The 20,006-nt window shown below is 43.1% G+C and overlaps 1 protein-coding gene across 1 annotated transcript; it reads right to left on the bottom strand.

Moving 5' to 3' along the window:
• Positions 1-838: 838 nt before the first annotated feature.
• On the bottom strand, positions 839-18,996 carry foxk2b (forkhead box K2b). Its single transcript, XM_030058195.1, has 9 exons — positions 18,480-18,996; positions 12,240-12,434; positions 9,758-9,911; positions 8,835-8,981; positions 7,256-7,443; positions 6,215-6,423; positions 4,996-5,241; positions 3,496-3,702; positions 839-2,594 (listed from the first exon to the last, which is right to left on the bottom strand). The coding sequence occupies exons 1-9, from the start codon at positions 18,770-18,772 to the stop codon at positions 2,377-2,379; spliced, it is 1,857 nt and encodes a 618-aa protein (XP_029914055.1). The 5' UTR covers positions 18,773-18,996; the 3' UTR covers positions 839-2,376.
• Positions 18,997-20,006: the final 1,010 nt, after the last annotated feature.

Raw genomic sequence — 20,006 nt, 5'->3', positions numbered from 1 at the left:
TTGTGGCTTCACAGGCAGACGCTGCTGTTTTTTTTTTTTATTTTTATTTTTTTAACTTTCACTATATTTCATCCCACATTAGCCCTGATGTGTTGGGCATAAAAGAAAACTGGGTGTGCAGAGGTGTCCAGAAATGTGTCCACCAGTTTCATTATTAGCCTGAGGATCTGTCGTCGACTCCTGCTTTTACTTCAGCGCATCTTCGAGGAATCTGTGTGATAATTGCGAAGTGAGGAAACACCTTCAGCACGGGGCTTTATTTAGACAAAGGTGAAGTGTAGGAATGTGGCAGGGTGTAAAACTGGATTATTGTTTCATTGTTGGGTGTCATCCCCCCCACCCCCAGACCACATCAGACATTAAACACCACCTCAGCTTCGTCTCCCATACTGAACACTGCTATGAACATCTTACAGAGTGGAAAGTCATTCCAAGGCTGTAAACTGGAGCAGCTGTTCATGCAGAACCACGTCTGCTGACTCATTTTTGAAGTAAAATGATAGCGGAGCCAAGAGAAATTCATCAGGAGCTGTCAATTTTCCAGGTTTTGGCATTTTGTGTTTTGTATTCTATAAAGTCTTGGCTCCAGCTGCGGTCTGTGATTACTGTGCAATAAGAAGAAACACTTAGGACCATTGGTATGCAACCATGTCGTGTTCAACGAGGTGAAGTTAAGCGGCTACTCTCCTAAACCATCCAGCATCAAACACGCTCCTATACTGCCCCACTGTGGTCATGAATGGAATTAACCAAAAGGTGTGATTTTAAATTAAATCCTCCGAGGGCTCTGAACTGCTGGGTCACACGTCTGACATCAAAGCAAACAGATACAAGGGGGAAAGGTTTTAAATTAATTTATTAAAAAAGCATTTCTCCACTGAAGCAGAACAAACATCAATCGATTTTTCTTTACTATTGTTTGGAACGTGTACAATCTGAACAGACTCGCCAGGTCGCCAGAACAGAGTAAAATAATCAAGCAAAGGGTCTGCCAACACCACAAAGTCAACACAGCCAGGGGTAACAAGGAAAAGAAGGGTGGGGTGGGGGGGGGGAACGAAAAAAGGGCAAGAAAATAAAATAAAAAATAAAAAAAAAACACAAACATTTAATCAAGTGCAGGTCTGGTTTGGATAAAGCAGGTCTTTTCCTCTGTTCAATTTACAGTTAACAACTCAGGTACTTTTCTCATGTCCGATACATGCAAGGTCAAGGAGACATCTGAAACTACACATGGAGAGTTCATATGCTTATATCATATTGGTTATCTGTGCAAGTATTAAAATATGTAGGTATAATGAAGCAATTTCATATGGATATGACAGAACAAGGATCTGAAAGGGGGAGAAGGAAACAAATACTCAAGTTACTGAGTATCATTAAGAAACTACACTGTTGCACCGAACAGAAAGGAAGACCACATGAAAAATAAAATAAAATAAAATAAACAAAACAAAAAAAAGTTAAGATTTCTAAACTTAGCTCAAGTCACGGAAATGTCACTGACCTCACCGTTTGTATGTCTCCTTTAATTAAATTATTACTTATCTATATAAGTGAAAATAAGAAAAAAAAATCCTATGCTCCACATATGAACAACAAAATACTGCATATCTACGTACAGCTGCGATAAAGGAAGGTCAGTATTATGAAAGGCTAGCTGCCAAAGGTTCAGGAATATTGGCTCCGAGTTGTTTTGATCCCTTTCTTAATGCGCTCATTGTTGACCGTGTCATGTTTAAAAGAAAAGAAAAAAACAAAAAGAAAAATGCTCGTCATGCTGCTCGGTTGGTCATTTTATCCAGAGCCGACCCTTAGGGGTCCAGGGAGGATGGGTCCGCTGGCTGCCACAGCCCCCAGTCTGCACTGAGGTAGATAAGACAGAAACATGGCGTCCAGCCCGGGATGAAGAAGGCCCTTCCCCGTCGGGCCGCTTGAGGTCAAAGGTCAGCTCTTAAGGGTTAATTGTTGTTAAGGCTTCCTGTGGTCTTAGTTTAGTCACCCTCCTATTTCAGCGGCACTGTCTCACAGGGGACACCTTTCAGTTGAGTTTCGTTGTCCCATTTCAACTTTTTTTCCCCCCCATTTCATTCTTAAACCACTTTCTATTTCCAGTCTTTAAAGGGGTGGACATTTTTTTTTACCCCCTGATGCTCTAGAATAGATAACCCAAACTGAAAAGAAAAAAAAAAAAAAAAAGAAAAAGAAAAAGAAAAAGAAAGAAATCCTCTCCGTTTGGCACCTTGGGAGTCGATGGTAGGAGGACAAAGGAAACGAAACAATGGCAAACGAGAGAAAAACCATGGAAGGAGGAAACCAGAGAAAAACCTAGAGAAGGGTGCGGGGTTGCGTGGCGTGTGGTTGGGTAAGTAAGACTTAGTTGAGGTGGCCGCCCTGGTCGTTAGCTGCCGACGAGTCCGAGTCTGCTGCAGTGGCTGGGGTCTGGTTGGGAACCTCTTCGTCGTCTGACTTGATGCGCTTGGCGTCTGGCTGTTCGCTGGCTGTCTGGTCCCCGTTCTGCCGCTTGGTGGGGAGGGAGGCCGAGGCCGAGGCGTGGGTCGCCAGCAGGTGGAGGGGACTGGCAACAGCCGGGGCTGAGCGGGAGGAAACGGAAGAGAAAGGGTGGCTAAGTAAGAGGAAACACTCCGCTGTCAGAAATGTTCAAACGGTGGTTAACCAACATCTGTAAGAGCAGGAGGCCTGGGTGGACGGCGGTTTGGCACGGCCGCTGCTCGTGCGCAATAATAGAGAACACATTTTTCAACACGAGAAGGAGGACGAGGGTAACATGTTGTGCTTTTCAATGGAAGCAGAGCGTGCGCTGTAGTAGCCGAGCGCACAAATAATTGTCAGGGATCCGGTGGTTAACTCGAGTACGGCGGGATGAATTACGGCTGCAGACGGAGCTCTCCTGGGATGCAGTTAGACGGAGTGTAGTAGCTGTCATGCTAACGGTTATCGATGGTAACAGGGAGCAGCTCTGGACAGCTTCGTTTAAAGTGCTTTAAGAGACGAGAAGTTCAGCTTTAAGCGTCTCAAGTGCACCGATCTGTTAAAAACAATCTGCATCGACAGGATTAAAACCCTGAACTGTTTTAACCTCAACTGTGCAGTTTTTTGTGTTTGAATACAAACCAATCAATACTTGTAATAATTTACTTGGTCCAGCTTGTGTCTTGCTGCATTTTGAACACACTGATTAATAACTCAGAAAAATACAGGATGGAATATTATATCTCAAAGGAGCCTTGTTTAATGAATTCTAATCTTCCTGCATATATATATGTATTCTCTCAGATGTTTAATGAAGATATTATTACAATTTGTTTTTCGCTGAGTGGTTAAATTAAAAGTTCTTGCATTTTCAAAAATGATGGGAATGCTGACACAAGAATAACTCTTCAAATGAAATCCCTGGAAACTAAACGGGTAAACTCAACCCGGTGCTTTCCTCTGCATACTGATAACCACACACAGTTCAGTGTGAAGCCTCACCTGAGTTGGCCTGTCCCTGGATGGCAGTGGTGATGCTGTGGGTGCCATTCTGTGTGATGGTCTTCACAGGCAGCTGGTGCTGGCCCACAGGGGCCTGCTGCACTATGGTAACAGTCTGCAGGGGCGTGGCTGACTGGGAGCTCTGGATGATGCGACTGGAGCCGCATATAGAGGCATGGGTGATGGTCGGAACGGGCTCTACTTTCACTGAGACGAGAGAGAGATGGACAGCGAGAGAGCAACAACAACATCAGTGCTCAGAAATGGCTCATAATACAAAATATTACAGTTGTGTGATATGAATATCATACAGTGGAAATCTACAGGCTGATGAATAAACCACTCTTTTTTTTTTTAAGACCATTTTTTTGACAGTGGAGGTACAATGGACAGAGGCGTGCAGCGAAGGGACAGAGACCCGGGCCCCTGCAGTTAAGATCCTCAATGGTATGTGACACACACTGTACCTGGTGAGTCGCCGTGGCGCCCCGATAAACCACTTTCGGGAAGCGAGCTATCGTTTACCATACTGGTTAAACTGCCAAATAGAGAACAGCTGTATGTGTGTGTGTGTGTGTGTGTGTGTGTGTGTGACCATTTAATGCAACTGCCATTCGCCACAAAAAACAACTTCAGGGTGTCTGCTTGGCGATGACTTGGGCTATAGTTTCCACAGTGGCCATTTGACGAGCCGAAACAAACACGGCGATTCTTGGCAACTGTTATCGTGACAAAGCACATCAGTGGCGACTTTAAGTCCTACGTAAAATCTGCTGGTAAAGTTCATCCTCTGCAAAATCCGTAAAATCCTCAATTCCCCTCTAGCATACGAAGACGCCTCTCCATGCTTCATACGACTCCCCTGCTCGTTGGGTCGTTACTGTAAAACGTCAGTACAGTGAGTCCCTGACTTGCCGCAAGACTGTTTATACAAAAGCTTAGCACACCACACCGGTCACAGCTCTCTGCAATGGTAAATTTGATTCAAATAACAAATAAGTCCACCGCGCTCTGACCATCCTGCTGTGTTGATTTGAATGGGAATGTCTCTTTTACTGTCATTCAGTTTCTATGACGGTTACACCAGTCTCATCATGTGACTTCTGGAATCAGACTGTAGCCGTCAAGACGTCCCCAGGCCAGATGTGATTTGCAACCAGCAACCAGAAACAGACATTCCTGGTCTTTCATAAAGGAATTTGATCTGGCGTGAGCGAAGCATCAGCGGGATATACAGTCCCACTGAGATCCCGACAAGAATGCAACATGGCGTGGTCAGGATTTTTTATTTATGACAAGGAAGATTTTTAAAGCAGTATTTGCAATTAAAAACCAATGATGAAAACTTAAGCATGTAAGGATACCGGAGCACAGGACTTGAGGTGGATATATTATATTTTTTCTAAGGAATTCTTGAGTGATTTTTTAATTTATGACTGGAATATACCAGCTACTGTGGCCGGCGGGTGAAAAATATTTCCCTGTATGCTCCTGACCCACCTTTGGCCTCTGTGTGCTCTCCGTTCTCCAGTGGCTCGCTCTTGGGGATGATGGTGGCTGGCTGGGTGATCACCGCGGGGCTGAGGGACCCTGCCGGGATCTGCTGCAGGACGTGGACAGCCTGGACGGCCGGCTGGGAGGTGCTGGTGGTCACTGGCGAGGCCATGGTGTAGGTCACTGGCTTGATGGTTTGAGGTAACTGGCGCTGGACTGCTATGAGTACCGGCTGGTTGCTGACAGGCGAGCCTGGAACGGATTGAACGGGACCCCATCGCTGTTACTATGTGAGACTTGGGAGTATAGCTGGCAACACAGTTTATACAGTTGTCCCTTGCTATAACGCGGTTCACCTTTCGCGGCCTCGCAGTTTCACAGATTTTTTTTTAGTGCAATTTTGCATGCTTTTTTTTTTTACTGGACTTCTTTTTCTACGAAGGTTTGAACTTTGAGAGTGTTTAAACAAGAGAAAAAAGTGAGAAAATGTTAATGCCTGTCTGAGAAAAGTGTATAAAGTGTGTAGTGAGGGGTTTTACAGCCTTAAAACATCTAGAATAATTGTAAAAAATAAAGCTGACTACTTCACGGATTTCGCCTATTGCGGGTTATTTTTAGAACGTAACTCCCGCGATTAACGAGAGACTGAATTAAGGCGGCAGCACACATCAGGATACAGCAGAGAAAAATAATGTGTATAAATAATGAAGCAAATACAGAACAGTAAACATCACACAACTGACACCAAAATGTATTTAGTAGTATTAGAAGTATTAGGTATGTAATCAAATAGATGTATTGGATATTGATCGGCACTTCACTGTGTCAAGAAAACCTATTAATTGCCAATTATCATTTATTAATGGCATTTATCAAACGCCAAGTGGTTAATATGTAAACAAAAACAAAAACTTTTTGTTGCCATTCTAAAGTTTTTTAGCCTAAAGTGAAAAGTATTTTCATTTAAAATTTGTTGACATATTAGTTATTATCAGGAAAATTACATGTCCAATAAGTACTACAAAAAAAAGTTCACTGAGAGGCAGAAAAATGACTTAAATATGCAGTTTGTGAAGCAAAGAAAAAATGCAGCATGACATTAGATTAAGATGCATTACAAATCACATAATCAAATAGATAATATGGCAGCATGAAGAGAAAAGTTTATTTACAGCATTAAATGTGCATCATTTTCACAACTCAGAGCGTTCAGATGTAGCTGTACCTGGTGTGTTTTGTGCAAAGCGTGCTTCCTGGATGACGGCCAGTTTGGGCTGGACCGCCGTGGCGGAGGGAGGGGCGGGGGCGGGAGCGGGGGCAGCCTCCAGCTCCATGGGAACAGGGGAGCCCTCCCGTGATAGGCTGTCAGGGGTCTGCACACCACTGGAGTGGGCAGAGAGCACCCCCGAGTGATTGGGAGAGGCCGGGGCGCTCCTGAACGGGGACAAACAAGTGGAGTCACATAATGTTCATAACACAATTATTTTGCCTTAAGGAAAGGTGACTACTGGTACTACTGGTGCTGGCAGAACTAATTAAATGTAAATGTGCTGTGACCTTTAAGACAAATCCTAATTACATTTAAGACTGTTTTTGGACAAATAACCTTTTTCTTATTTAAATAAAAATTGCAGTTAAGTATAAAGATAAGTACTACATATGGACAAAATCGAATATCATGACATCTTTGACCAAACACCTCGATATCAATATTGTGGGGCTGACTGCTGGGGTGCTTTCATGATATTTAAACAAGAGATTTTTGCTAAACAATCATCAGGAATGTGGACATGAAGACCAGGCAGGTAGAGACAAATAATCAAAACATAAAAACATTACAACAGTCTAATAAGTTCAGAAAGCTACATTTCTTTACTGTAACGCAGCCTTATGTTATGATATTGATAAGATATTGATTTCAGATCACTGAAAGCCAAGTCATGCTTCTCTCCAGTGCACAGACAGCGAGCTCATTCTCTGCAGATGTCAGTCAACTTCATGTTTCCTGCAGTCAAAGCAACTTGAGCGAACAGAGTATGAGCTGTTGTCATAGTGACGCAGCACCCTTCGCTCCCAGCATTTCTTTCAGAGCAGCGATCCGGCCAATCATCGCAATAGTCTCTGCAACACCATCAGTGGTAGGATCGACGTTGATGCCCCATGCACCGTGCACAACGCAAGATGCATGAAACGGCTCTAAGACCGTCACGGAAATCAGAAAGTGTGACAGGGGCGAGTAAGAAAGATTATTAGATAAAAAGATAACCTGGAGGAGAGGGGTCCGTGGGGGGTCCTAAAAACACCCCGGGGCCTTCGTTTCCTGAAGGCCTGTTCGATGAGCTTGCTCTCTGAGGACGGGTCTATCCTCCAGAAGGAACCTTTGCCCGGTTCTTCCTGCGACCGGGCCACTTTGATGAAATAGCGGTTCAAGGACAGATTGTGACGGATTGAGTTCTGCAACAGAGCAAAGACATTAAACATTATTATTATTAGTATTATTATTATTATTATTATTATGCATCTACAGCAAGGAGGCACATTTTGGACATTTTTTTGCCTCTGATAAACGTGAACAGAAACGAGCCTACGGGCAGCGATGGAGATGGCACACTTGGCGCTATTGCTGATACACTCCCGGGCAGGAGAATCACAACCAGTAAGACCAGAGCCCTGCCTGTTTGAATGGAGAGCTGCCTGTGTGTGTGTGTGTGTGTGTGTGTGTGTGTGTGTGTGTGTGTGTGTAACATTCTGGCATGTGTTGTATTGTTTGGGCTGCAGTGCTGTGGTCAGCTGATTGGCTGATAGTCATTTATGGCTGAGCGAGGTGACATTACAGTATCAGCTTTCACCCCACATTAAGGCGGCTACATGGACGTGCTGCCGGTGCGTCCTCTGCTCAGATTAAAATTAAATCAAATTAAATAAAGCTGATGTAAGGCCTCTCGATTTCAGCGTGACACTTCCCGTCCACGATAGTGTCTACACAAACGACCTGCTGAATACTGCAATGTAAACATAACATCAAATCATCTGATCATAAAGGATGATCGACGTGACACTTTTGTGAAAATCGCTGATGTATTATGTAATGTGTAAAGGATTTTTTGCTGATATCAGATATGCCGATATTATCCAACTTATTTGGCCGATAGCCGATGCCCAAACAGATATATGCACATATTTTTTTTCCACCTAAGTGCAGAGAACATCAAGCCTCTACCGTAGTAGAATTAACATATTATTATGACTTTTTGTGATGACCCACTAGCAGACGCAGACATAAAGTATAATGCTTTTCAAAATGTACATTCACCTGGCAAAATGAGCAAACTATTTCAACTTAGGTTATGGAAAGACATGCCATGTAACATGACATATTTACTTTCAAGCAAAAGTTTAAGATTCCTCCTTCTTGAACAGGCTTTGATGATGCTCTCCCTGAGTCAGCCCTGACAACAGCCACAGCCGAGGCAAATCTGACCCATTTCACGTATCGGCTTGTCATTTTGGCAGAAACTCTCATCTTAAGCTGATGCTGATATTTCATTAGACAGCTGATGTTGGCCGACACTGATGACGTGCTGATGTTTTTGTGCACCTCTAGAGAATATGATGCATTATTACAATATTGTGGGTCATATTTAAAAGCATTTTAAAACTTACTCCATGCTAAAGAGCAGGTCTTGTGAACGTTTCTAGGAAAATTCACTCCCAACAACGACAGCTTTCTTGAACAGCTATGCGCCAAAACTCCTCAGCAACACTTGTCATCTGTTGTGCCATCATGCTGACTCGGTGTCAGAGGAGCTGATGCGCTGACAGTGGGACCTGGGCCAAAAACTCACCTGCCAGCCCTTGTCTGCAGTCCTGTAGTAGGGGTAGTTCTTTGTGATGTGGGTGTATATTCCGTTTAGTGTGAGCTGCTTGTCCTGAGCCAGCGTTATGGCTTGGACGATCAACTGTGCATAGGAGTATGGAGGTTTAGAGTCATCCTGTGGCACAGAGAAGGAACAGTCAGGCTTTTAAAACCACATGGAAAGACTCTTTCATCACACCCATGCAAAATGTGCCGTCATGCAATCATTTAACAATAAATTACATCATTTAACTCTTAAAGCTGCACCAGGTGAGGTAATAATGTAAAACTAGAGCCATCTGTTCAAACTAAACCATAAATATAAATGAATATTACACTGAGATGGTAAATATTAGATTTTTTTTGCTTCATTTGTCCTTTTGGTCTCCTTGCTATCAAAGTCCAAACACTGACAGGCTGTGCATGTTAGCACTGAGCACAATATCAATATTATATTAATAACATGATGTGATTATATCATTTGTGATTTTGGATATCATATTGTGATATGGTTTTAAAAGCTACATAAAGTAATGAACTTATCAGACTGTGCACATACAGGATTTCTGGGTAAAAGTTCAGCAGTTATTTATCACTGCTGTTCGGAGACAACTGTGTCTGGAGTTACCTAATGCAGCTTTAAGACTGTCTGACTTATGACTTTGTAATTCTGAGAAAAAATAAAATAACAATAACAATACAATATCTCAATACAACAACTTCAGTGCATGTATGTATTCCACTACGTGAGGAAATAGGTCCTCTAGATATTTTTGTCAGTGAGGAAATTACAGTCCTCAGAGTCCACGCTGAACTCTTCAAACTAAAAATGTACAGTAATAATGTCTCTCCCACCCCTGCCCAACACGTGCACATTAACACACAGGGGCTGCACTCAGCTCTTGCTCTCACCTTGGGACTGTCCCCCCCTGAGGCCTCTTTGTCATTCTCAGGCTGGGAGTTGTCGTTTATGAGCTGCAGCTCTGCAGAGCTGACCATACGACCCCCCATCCTGTAGCCTGAAGAGCCGGCACCCCGCGGACTGGAGGGGCACGAGTTAGCAGCACTGAGGGGAGAAGAGACAAGGCAGTCAGCTGCGCCAGTTCTGCAGAAATCACTAGCATATGCCTGACATACAAACAAAACAAAGGCATCCATGGAGAACTTAAACTAAAAGCAGAGACTATTAGCTACACATTAGGTTTGTAGTAGGAGCCTCAACCTCAGCGATAACTATCTCAGCGTCTCAGAGAAGGGAGACGATTAAACATCCTGCTCAGCTCATCTCCAGTCTCTGCTGCAGAGACCTGCAGTCGGCCAACACCTAAGCAAACAGCTTCCCCTCTCAGAGGGTCTAGAAAGTGCTGCAGTCATTTTATGACCCACAGTTTGACCTAAAATGATAAAAGATATTCATGACTTGTAAATGTCCTGTGAATGGATGCATGACTACAGGATAAATACGATAATGTAAAGGAGGATTTCCATATCAAATGCCCATTGTCAGGGACTCGAGAGGTGTTTGCAAACCAAACAAACACTGAGTGGCAGGAGCTTGGGGTGCCCACACACAAAACACCGGCTACATTTTTCAGTTAGGATCTGTGCTCACACTGAGACTATTTATATTTGTGTACAGCATGCACACATTATTTTTCAAGTGACACTTGTGTCAGGAGTTGCAAATGACAGAGACCTGTAATAGATCTGACTATTCTGGGTTTTCTCTTAGCCATCTGTCCAGGATGGAGAGCTGAGAGGATCTGTGGCCCTGATGCAGTCACCTCCCACCTTTACTCCGTATTCAGAGAACTAAGCCTAAGCTGATCCCATATATAGGCTGTGTCAAGGTCAGCTAACACCTGAAGGTCAACCATGGGCTGTGTGGGTTACCACAGCAACCACTGCGCCCCACTGTGCGCTGATCTGGGATGGTGGCCAGCCAAACCTGTAAGCCTCAAGAGATGTGCCGAGCGGTCGTACTTCACTCAGTGAAGGTTTACGTTGATTTCACTTTTTCCAGTTAAACAATCAGTGTAACAATCACTACTTCAATTTCAGTAATTATTGTCACTGATAAAGATTAAGTACATAAAAACACAATACGTTAAGGACCATACCACTGATTTTGAATGTCTGACCCATTTATTAAAATGTACCCACCTTTTGCATATTATGCACGGCTTCTTAAGATTTTGCAACACATAATTAAAATTCCTCAGGGGTCAAATTTGAATTTTTGTATGAAACACACCGTATAATGTTCTGCTTCTGATTCTAACAAAGTCATCACCAGTCATAAACCACAGAACTTCTTCTCTGGGTACTATTTCCCGGTGGAGAGACAGTTTTACCCAATTTCAACACGACAGTGCCGATGCTGTGAGGAAAACGAATGTGGAGGACTTTATTTCGGTGATGTAATACTGGTGTGAAGAAAGTTTGAAGTCTTGAAAAGTTAATTTTCATATTGTAGTGGAACGAATGCTAACCAACGGCTGGGTAAAAGGGAAGAAAAAAATGATATTGCAGCTCTAAAATATGACTGCTTGGTTTGGGAAAAGACCAGCGGAAACATGAAGCTGATACATTTTCGATATTGGGCCAAACATGTCAAACAGATCACTGGTATGATCCTCTCACTTTCATTATTGCTCCATGTTATCAGGATTACATTTAATCATTCAACAATTATATGCCACCCTCTCCACTAATGCTGACCCAAGAACAGGGAGGGAAATTAATACCAAACCACTGTACAATTTAGCTGTGGCTGGTAAAATGTCTACCTCTCCACCTGCAACTTTGCCAAACGACCAACCAAAAACAGTAAAATAAAAAGAATGACTCCATTCAATGGGTCAAATAATGAAAGCGGCGGGTAGTTACGCCTCCAACTCTCAATTATTTCCTCTAGCAACTGACCTATAGCTTCTTTTCCAAAATAGACTAATCATTTTGTCTATAAAATGTTAATAATAACGACAAATCCCCAGTACAAGTTACCAGAGCCAAAAGCACTTTTTAAAATTGCTTCCTAAGTGTGACAAGCAAACCAGAAACCCCAAATATTCTTTTTCTAACAATATGAAATGGAGAAAAGCAAGCCAACTTCGGCATTTGTACAGATTAAACGAGCAAATGTTTGGTATATTTACTTAAAATGATTAATGGATTACCAGAATTCTGAAATACTCTTCTGTGGATCAACTAATCAAACGACTGACTCATTATTTCAGCACAACATGTGATTTTTGGTTTCTATCAGCTGCTATTTCTGCTATGCAAAAAAAAAAAAAAAAAAAAAAAAAGTCTTTTTTTTTTTTTTTTGCCCTGCCCAAGGCTTGTGAATCCCCTATTTTATCAGTGTGTCCCCTGTTTTATCAGTGATTACCTAATGGTGCCAGTGGGCGATGGCAGGGGGCTCATTAGGTGAGCGATGTTGTCTGGAATGTTGATGGTCAGCGGGGAGATCTGGGGCTGTACTGGTTTCACTGGGGACTCTGGTGCTTCACGCTTCACCTTCTTCCCACTGGACAAGGCTGTGAACGTGATCTTGATGTTTGTGCTGGGGAACCTGAAAGTGCACCTGCGAAGAAAAACAGAGACACTGCATCAAAAACCTCGACCGGTAGCTCTCACGCTCCCCAAGTGCTGGTGGAAAAAAAACAAAAAAAAAAAACAAAAAAGGCATGTCAAGCTCCATCAAACCACTGTCAACTTGAAAATACCGTTCAAATCCCCAGATGTACTAAGACAAGGGTCTGTCAGACTTTAACTACGAGAGCCAATGTGCATGTGAGTTAATTAAATCTCAATGCCGATGCACTAATTATGTTTGACGTTGATCGCAAAAACCGCACGTGCTCGGCTCCATCCTCCCCGCGCCAGCTGGGAATCGGTAAAGCAAGCAGCGAAAACCGTAACAATCACCACACAAACCTTGTCTTTATTTCACTGCAGAGACGTGTTAGCGCAGAGCCAGGCTTCCTCTGGAGGGACAAAGAGCCTCAGTGGTGGATCTGGCTAAATTTAGGCGCTGTGGTAAACACAAACACATGCTTGAAGCACGCTCCCCTCGGTGCCAAGTAAACATGCATATGCCTCGCATGTCAGCGTGCGCTTCTTCCTGCAGTTATTAAAAGGAGCTGCCACCCACTCCGTCTTGACACACTTATTCTCTCATATATCATCAATGTCATTTTGCATTCTGGGACTTTTTTTGTGATTGCAGGAATTTTCTTTATTGTTTTAAGTTCCTTCCTTCAACCCTGCCTCATCTACTTCAGCGGGTTATTTTTTCCTGCATTTCCCAGAAATTGTTATGAAATTTCACCATTCATTTAATGTTTCATTGTGGTCTGTGTAAAATTGGATATCCTACATATTAGGGATCTGACAAGTCATTACATCAATAATAACTACTGCTGATTCAACTACACATCTGCTAAAAGAAATAAATGGGATGAATCACTCTGACTTCCTCCTGAATATGAAATACATTTATAATCTAATCATTTATCATTCTTTTAAATTAAAAAAAAAAAAAGATGCTGTGGTGATTTAACTACTTTGAATCACAACTTTTTGGTAGATTTTCCCCCACACAATGAATAATGGTTTAAGTAATGATGTCTGATTTTTTTCACATTTTATAAAGTAAGTGTTACATTACTATGTGTTTATTTAACAGGTGTACAGAAACAAATCTTTGACTCAAATCAAATGCAACTGAATCTTTCCAGAAATAAAAATGTTTCTTAAATCGAATTGTGTGTCAAGTCAAAGATTCACACCCGTGTTGTCTACATTTTGCGAATCCACTGGTTGTAAATTGTTCTTCCTCTACAGTTTATCATGATGATATTCAGCAATATGCTTGTTTTGCTTTACAAGATGAAAGACAAAAATGCACTTCAGAGTTTATGATTTTCTTCCTGATGGATGTCTGTATCAGAAAGAAAAGGGAGGAGGGAGGGCAGCTGAGGGAAATCTGCATGATTGCAGCATTCACAGACAGCACTGAATAGAAGGAACAAATTTAAATCACAGTTAAGATCAGGCTCCCCGACACCCCGGAGACAGAGCGGGCCCAGATTGTTTTGCTAAGGCCCCGTTTTCCATTTGGTTAAGGATGTCAGGCGCAGCGTTTCTTTGCCAAGGCCTAACAGAGCTGGCATCTACCTAGAGAGCTATGTCCCCGACACCTTCGTCTCAAATTAGCTTTGCCACTCACAGAAGGAGACTGAAACACTTCCTGGAGCCAGACTGGTGAGGGGAGACACTTTCATTATGCATGTGCCCTCCAAACACCCTGTCAGGAAGGGTAGAGTCCTCTGTCTCTGTGCAGATCTGACTAAGTTATGGAGGATCCTGATTATCTCTAAGCAACTACATATAACCAGCAGGGAAATGCCAACACACCTCTGAAAACAGGAATACGCAGTCTAATTAGAGAGACATCCCAAACGAGCATGTTTCAGTTTGCTCCTTCCTGTTTATCATCACCCTGCTGTTGATTCAAGGCGTGATCATCTGAAATGCCATTTTTCATTAAAATGTTTTTCTATTGTCATTGTTGAGGATAGAAAACATCCTCTCTTCTACGCAGAGAGAGTCCTACAACTTGATTTCTCCTGAATCGGTTTTGTTGGAGATCAAAAGATTCTATCACATGTAAGAGTGAAGCGATGCAATCACCGCCTCAGTTTTTATTTCCTCCCGCCCTCGTTTGATTGACTCTTCAAGCTGCACCTTCGCCAGGCTCCTCAAACGGCACTGAGTAACCGTAAAAAGTTGGCTTGTTAGCACAGCACGTAGATTTTGCACCATTTTACCGAGGATTAGCAGATTTACCAATCTATTGTCACATCAGAAGAGGCGAGGGCTCGCAAAGCGCTTGAGCCTGGTCTCTTCAGTGAGAAATGGAGTCAGTCGTGGATTTTCTCCCGTCAGCTCCACGAATACGATCCGTCCGAGGTGGACGTTAGCTGGGACAACATTATCAAACATGCCGTCGCAGCACGAGCAGGAGCTGTAGAGATTTCAGTTCCAACAAGCAGGATATTTTCACCTTGTTGGACAGGTGGTTGGTCTTAACAGGGTTCAGACAAAATTAACAAGGAGAACTGAAGCCTACCGGACCTCCTGGGATGGATTACTGTAAAAACTGCAGCCCCTAAAACTCCCATTTTATTCCGGTTACTGACTTTTAGGGACTTTCAAGTCTTGGTGGATGGTGCTCAAGAATAATACTAAATGATACTAAATAATACTAAATGGTTTTTCCGGTTTATAAGCCCTTTCATGTTGCTCTGAGGTCATTAACATTAACACTGCCTCCAACACCACCTTGACATAACTTGGTGGGCGTAAGACAGTTCACTATAAACAAGCCTGCAACTCTGACTTCACCTGGCAGCCAACAGGACATATCTCGGATACAGAAATACTCCGCTTTGACACATTTCACGTTGCGTGCCGTGTAAAATCACTAAGCCGGTGCGTGTTGAGTTTTACGACCCTAGAAATTCACTCGGCCAGTGGGGAGGCACACATGCTGCTGGACAGTATTAATGAGATGTTGCTGTCCGAACTAGATCAGCCCAGGTTTTTAACAACAACAAAAAAAAACATTTTCCAAAAAAAAGTCAGCTTATTTGTTGGTTTGAGTCCACACTGGAAATCTGAATTCTGTTTTGTGCTGAACTCACAGGCGAGAGAGCCTTGATCATTTTGTTAGGCGACACCCCACCTCCCAGAGTTACCATGCATTCATCGGGACCTCTCTGCCAATTTTCTCCTCTAATGCACAATGAGGCCTGAACTCCAAAACACAAATGCACAGTTGCTATGCCGCTAAGCTGCGAGGACGGTAAACAAACCGGTTTCAGCTGAAAACTTAGTACCCACGTCTCACAGCAAACACTGTCACTTTCAGTTGCAGAGGACACCCCAACCCCCCTTTCTTTTTTGGAGAGTGTAAACAAAAGAAGACAGCAAGAGAGCAAGAGTAACAACTTGGGAGAAAATCTGTGGGTGTGGAGAAGACATGGAGGGAGGGAGGGAGGGAGGAAGGGAGGAAGAGGAGGGGGGTGGCTGTTCCTTTCTCTTCAGTCTGTTTACATCACCAAAGAGGAATCCCTGGAATATAACCAACCTGTCTCCCGGGCCAGACTCTGCCAGTTCTCTCATGCTGTCAGTCCGCTTCCTTCCTTACTGGCATCGCTCTCATGATAGGCCGCTCACAATCGATTACGTTGCTTATAAATCACGATAAAACCTGAGGAAAAGTTGCAACCGTGCAACGCCGGGTCTCACTAACTACAGTGAATAATATCACTTGCCGCTTGCTGATTAAAAGCTCTTTAGCAGCAGTCAGACGGATCAATACGAGAACCTAAAACCACTTGGTGTTCCTTGAGTGGGAATTGATCCGTGTACTTTGGAGTACAGTAACAGCGAGCGTGTACAGCGGATCAAACTGGGGTTGAGATCACAACTGTGCCGCAATACATCAGCATCATTATACATTAAGTTCTCTCTAAAGTTAACTAATGCACAAAAACGACAACTAAACAAGGACATGGATGATGGCGATAAAAGATTATAAACCATTTTTTTAATATAAATATTACAATGATATCAAGGCAGCAACTAGAGATGACTGACCCGGCTACTGTCGATAAACAGGCACAGTCAACGATGAAGAAATTGAATTAGACCATCAAACAGAGAAAAATATGACCTTTGGGTAAGAATTAATGTTAATGACAAAATAAGCCATATGAAAACACACCAGAAAACGAGGAGGAGATGCAACATTCACTTTTAGCTCGGCTTTGGACTTACTCGCTGGAAACTGCATCGAACCAAATCACTTGATTACATTTATGTTCAAGTTTGCCTGGTGCAAAAAAAAAAAAAAAAAAAAAAAAAAAAAAAGAGCTTTAAATGCCAACTGCAAAACAGTTTAGAGCTAAGTGGGCTCTATTCCTTATTTGCTGGGCTCTTCTTGTTTGTATAATTTAAACAAACCAAATTCTATTACAAGTTCTGGCAACCTAACATGGCCTTGCTTCGACTGAAAAGTGCACATCTAGTAGAAAATCTCTTATTTCTTATTCTGAATTTTGCAGAGGTACTCTTATATCAGACATACACCCAGCAGCACTTGGGTTTAATGAAAATCTAAACTCTAATTTTTTTGCTATTGCTCTCCATTGTGTACTTTTAGGTTAAAGATAACTGCATGAATAACAAATGGGTCAATCCTCAAAAGTTACATTTTAGTTGAAACTGCTTGATACTGAGTGTGAACCAAATATCAGAGTGAGTCATGGATTTCCAAAATATCTCCAGTCATGTTCTAGGAGGAGTGAGACTTTGCCAAAAACCAAAACCACATAAAAAAAAAAGGTCAGATTTTTTTTGTTTGTTTTAAAACGAGAATGGCAACTCATTTTCTCCATGTGCAAGACTATACATGGGTCTATAAATTCCACCAAATAACTGTCTCAAAAGCAAAACTTTCCACATGAACAAAGTTAAACAATGCCATGCTGCAATATAAAAGGCTGCAATCATTACCTCATTTATACTGTGAATTTGGACATTACCCACATCAATGCACACTGGTTTTATTGGCTTTTTATCATCTATTTATCATCTGGGCGCTATTTATTTATTTATCATCTGTTTATACTGTAAATACATTGTATACATCGATGCACACTGGTTTTATTGGTTTTTTGCACATTGGTACTTAGATCTTTAGATCTCGAGGGTCATCTTTATTCTTTATTTTTGATTTACTTATTCTTTATTTACTTAATCTTGTACTCTGTGGATACTGCTGGAAACTGTGAATTTCCTTCGGGATGAATAAAGTATCTATCTATCTATTATCTTTTTTACCATCTAAAAAAAAAAAAAAAAAAAAAAAAAAAAAAAAAAAGGCAACTCACAGTGTACACCACCACCTCGTGTGATGTTAAATGCTTTGCAGATGATTAATGAGATGTAATATTTAGCAGGCACTCCTTGAGCCGCTCTTAAATAAAAGGCCAAAGGTCCTGCAGGCCCCGTGGTGCCGCTGGGAGCCGGCAGGGCGGGGACGGCTGGTTTGTTTACGTTTAGGGTCGATAGGAGCTCCATTCACAACCACAACAACAACTCACTGCCAGCTCACCGTGTTACCTGGAGGCTTAATTAATCTTTAAAAACAACGCAGTGTTGTGTTACACCTGGCTCGGGAAAGGTCATGCAACAACCACCGGCTACCATTGTGCCATATCACCATTAGCATCGCTTTTTTTTTTTTTAGGCACCCATGCTGGCTGACTAGACACACACATACACACACAGACACACACACACACAGACATTGAGGAATGTGGCTATCGCTAGCAACGGCTAATTACCACAGCTGCTCCCGGGAATGACAACAAAGAAAAGGGCATTGTAGACAGGATGCTGGGTCCTAGCTAACACGCCGAAACACGTGTTCCCACCTCAGCCTAGCTAGCAAACACAAAACCAATGTTGTGAAGGGCTGACTTTAGCTCTCGCAGGCTAGCGGAGCGGGGAGGGGGACTTAGCATTAGCCTCCACATGTTCCCCGGGAGAAACTCACATTCGCGGCAGCTGCAGAGGAGGGGCGCCCCGTCGGAGGAACACACCGTCTACAAACACCCCGTTTTTGCCGAGACACCTCAGGTAGAAGTCTCCGCTGCCGGTGCCGTCGTCGCTGGCGGTGAATATCTCCAGGTGCCGTCGGGAGATGAAGCTGGAGTGGCCCATGCTGACGTCCACGGAGCCCTGAGACGAGTTCCTGCCGATGGTCACCGAGCGCTTCTTCATCATGTACTCGAACTCACGGCCCTCGAGCCGGGCGACCGGCCCAGACGATCCGCTCACCACGGCCATCTTCAGGGGAAAGCCTCTAAACGCCAAAAAAATACGTGGACGAAACAAAACAAAACACCGGTGTACGGACGCCCGACTGTGACCTCTCAAAGGCGTCGCGAATGGAGCAAATTTACAACGGGGGGCATCAAATTCAAAACAGGAATTTAGAGGGGAACATGCGAGGACAGGGACAGCGGCTCCGACCCACCGCCGAGAGAAAGGGTAGCGGAAAGATCCAACCAAACGCCGCAAGAGGCGGGACTTGGTTTCTTGACGGCTCTCTCCGCCAATGAGACGCGCGGGAGTGCATGCAGCGATGCCGCTGCGGCCAATCACAGCCGGGCATTAAACTGAGGACAGACTCAAGGTCGGTTGATTGGTAGCAATACGCGCATATGCTTGGTTTGGTGTAAGAAACGGCACGTGGAGTGTTTTTACAGGAAGGGAAAGGACTAAATCAGTTTACACGTGCGATCCCCCCATCCCCCATAATGATCATACAGGATCATCGATTATCTACATTCATGCGTCAGCAATAACACACCTACGACTGATCGATCGCCTATCCGGACAACACGCAAATATCAGTCGTTGCGTTTTAGCCGGTTGGCTCGATCACATCCACGAATCAAGCCGGTCATTTCATCGCAACAGAGCAAAAACCACAGTTGAAAATCGTCTGTCACGTCCACTACACAATCCAGCCCTGGCTTTGAACACCCCTCCTGCAGCATCCTGTTACTTTGCAGTCAAAGAGTTTGATTATCTATCAAATGATCACTATCGCTTTATGTGACAACTGCAAAGGCGTCTCGTGTAGTTTCGTCCTCAGATGCGTTTGTGATATTTCTTGAAAAAAAAAAAAAAAAAAAAAAAAAATGAGCTGGTGGTGCTGCAGGTTTGTGAGTCCACTGCAGGTTATATCACCAGGCTGAATGACCCTGCCATCTGCAAACCACTTGTTTGTAAACAGTAGAGGGCTATGGGGAAGTGGTGTGTGTGCGTGTGTGTGTGCGTGCGTGTGTGTTTGTGTGTGTGCAGAACTAGATATCGCCTAGGATTTTGGATATCAGATTATCATGACATGGATTTGACTTTTCCTGGTTTTAAAGGCTGCATTACAGTAAACATGCAATTTTCTGATCTGGTTACACTCTGCTGTTGTTTGCGTCTACCTGCATGGTCATCATAGTCACATTATTATTTACTGTGTCAAAAACAACCAACAGACACCCCTAAAAATATTGATGTG

This window comes from Myripristis murdjan, chromosome 8 (assembly GCF_902150065.1).
Source record: "Myripristis murdjan chromosome 8, fMyrMur1.1, whole genome shotgun sequence".
In the NCBI taxonomy this organism is placed as follows: Eukaryota; Metazoa; Chordata; class Actinopteri; order Holocentriformes; family Holocentridae; genus Myripristis; species Myripristis murdjan.
The sequence above is the reverse complement of the archived record's forward strand: the minus strand, read 5'-3'. Positions and strand labels throughout refer to the sequence as shown.

Coding starts and splice junctions, on each gene's coding strand:
- foxk2b (XM_030058195.1), bottom strand. CDS start 18,772: ATGGCCGTGGTGAGCGGATCGTCTGGGCCGGTCGCCCGGCTCGAGGGC. Junction 12,435..18,479: donor CCTCTGCAGCTGCCGCGAAT/GTGAGTTTCTCC, acceptor TTTTCTTCGCAG/GTGCACTTTCAGGTTCCCCA. Junction 6,424..7,255: donor CACGGACCCCTCTCCTCCAG/GTTATCTTTTTA, acceptor GTCCCCGTTCAG/GAGCGCCCCGGCCTCTCCCA.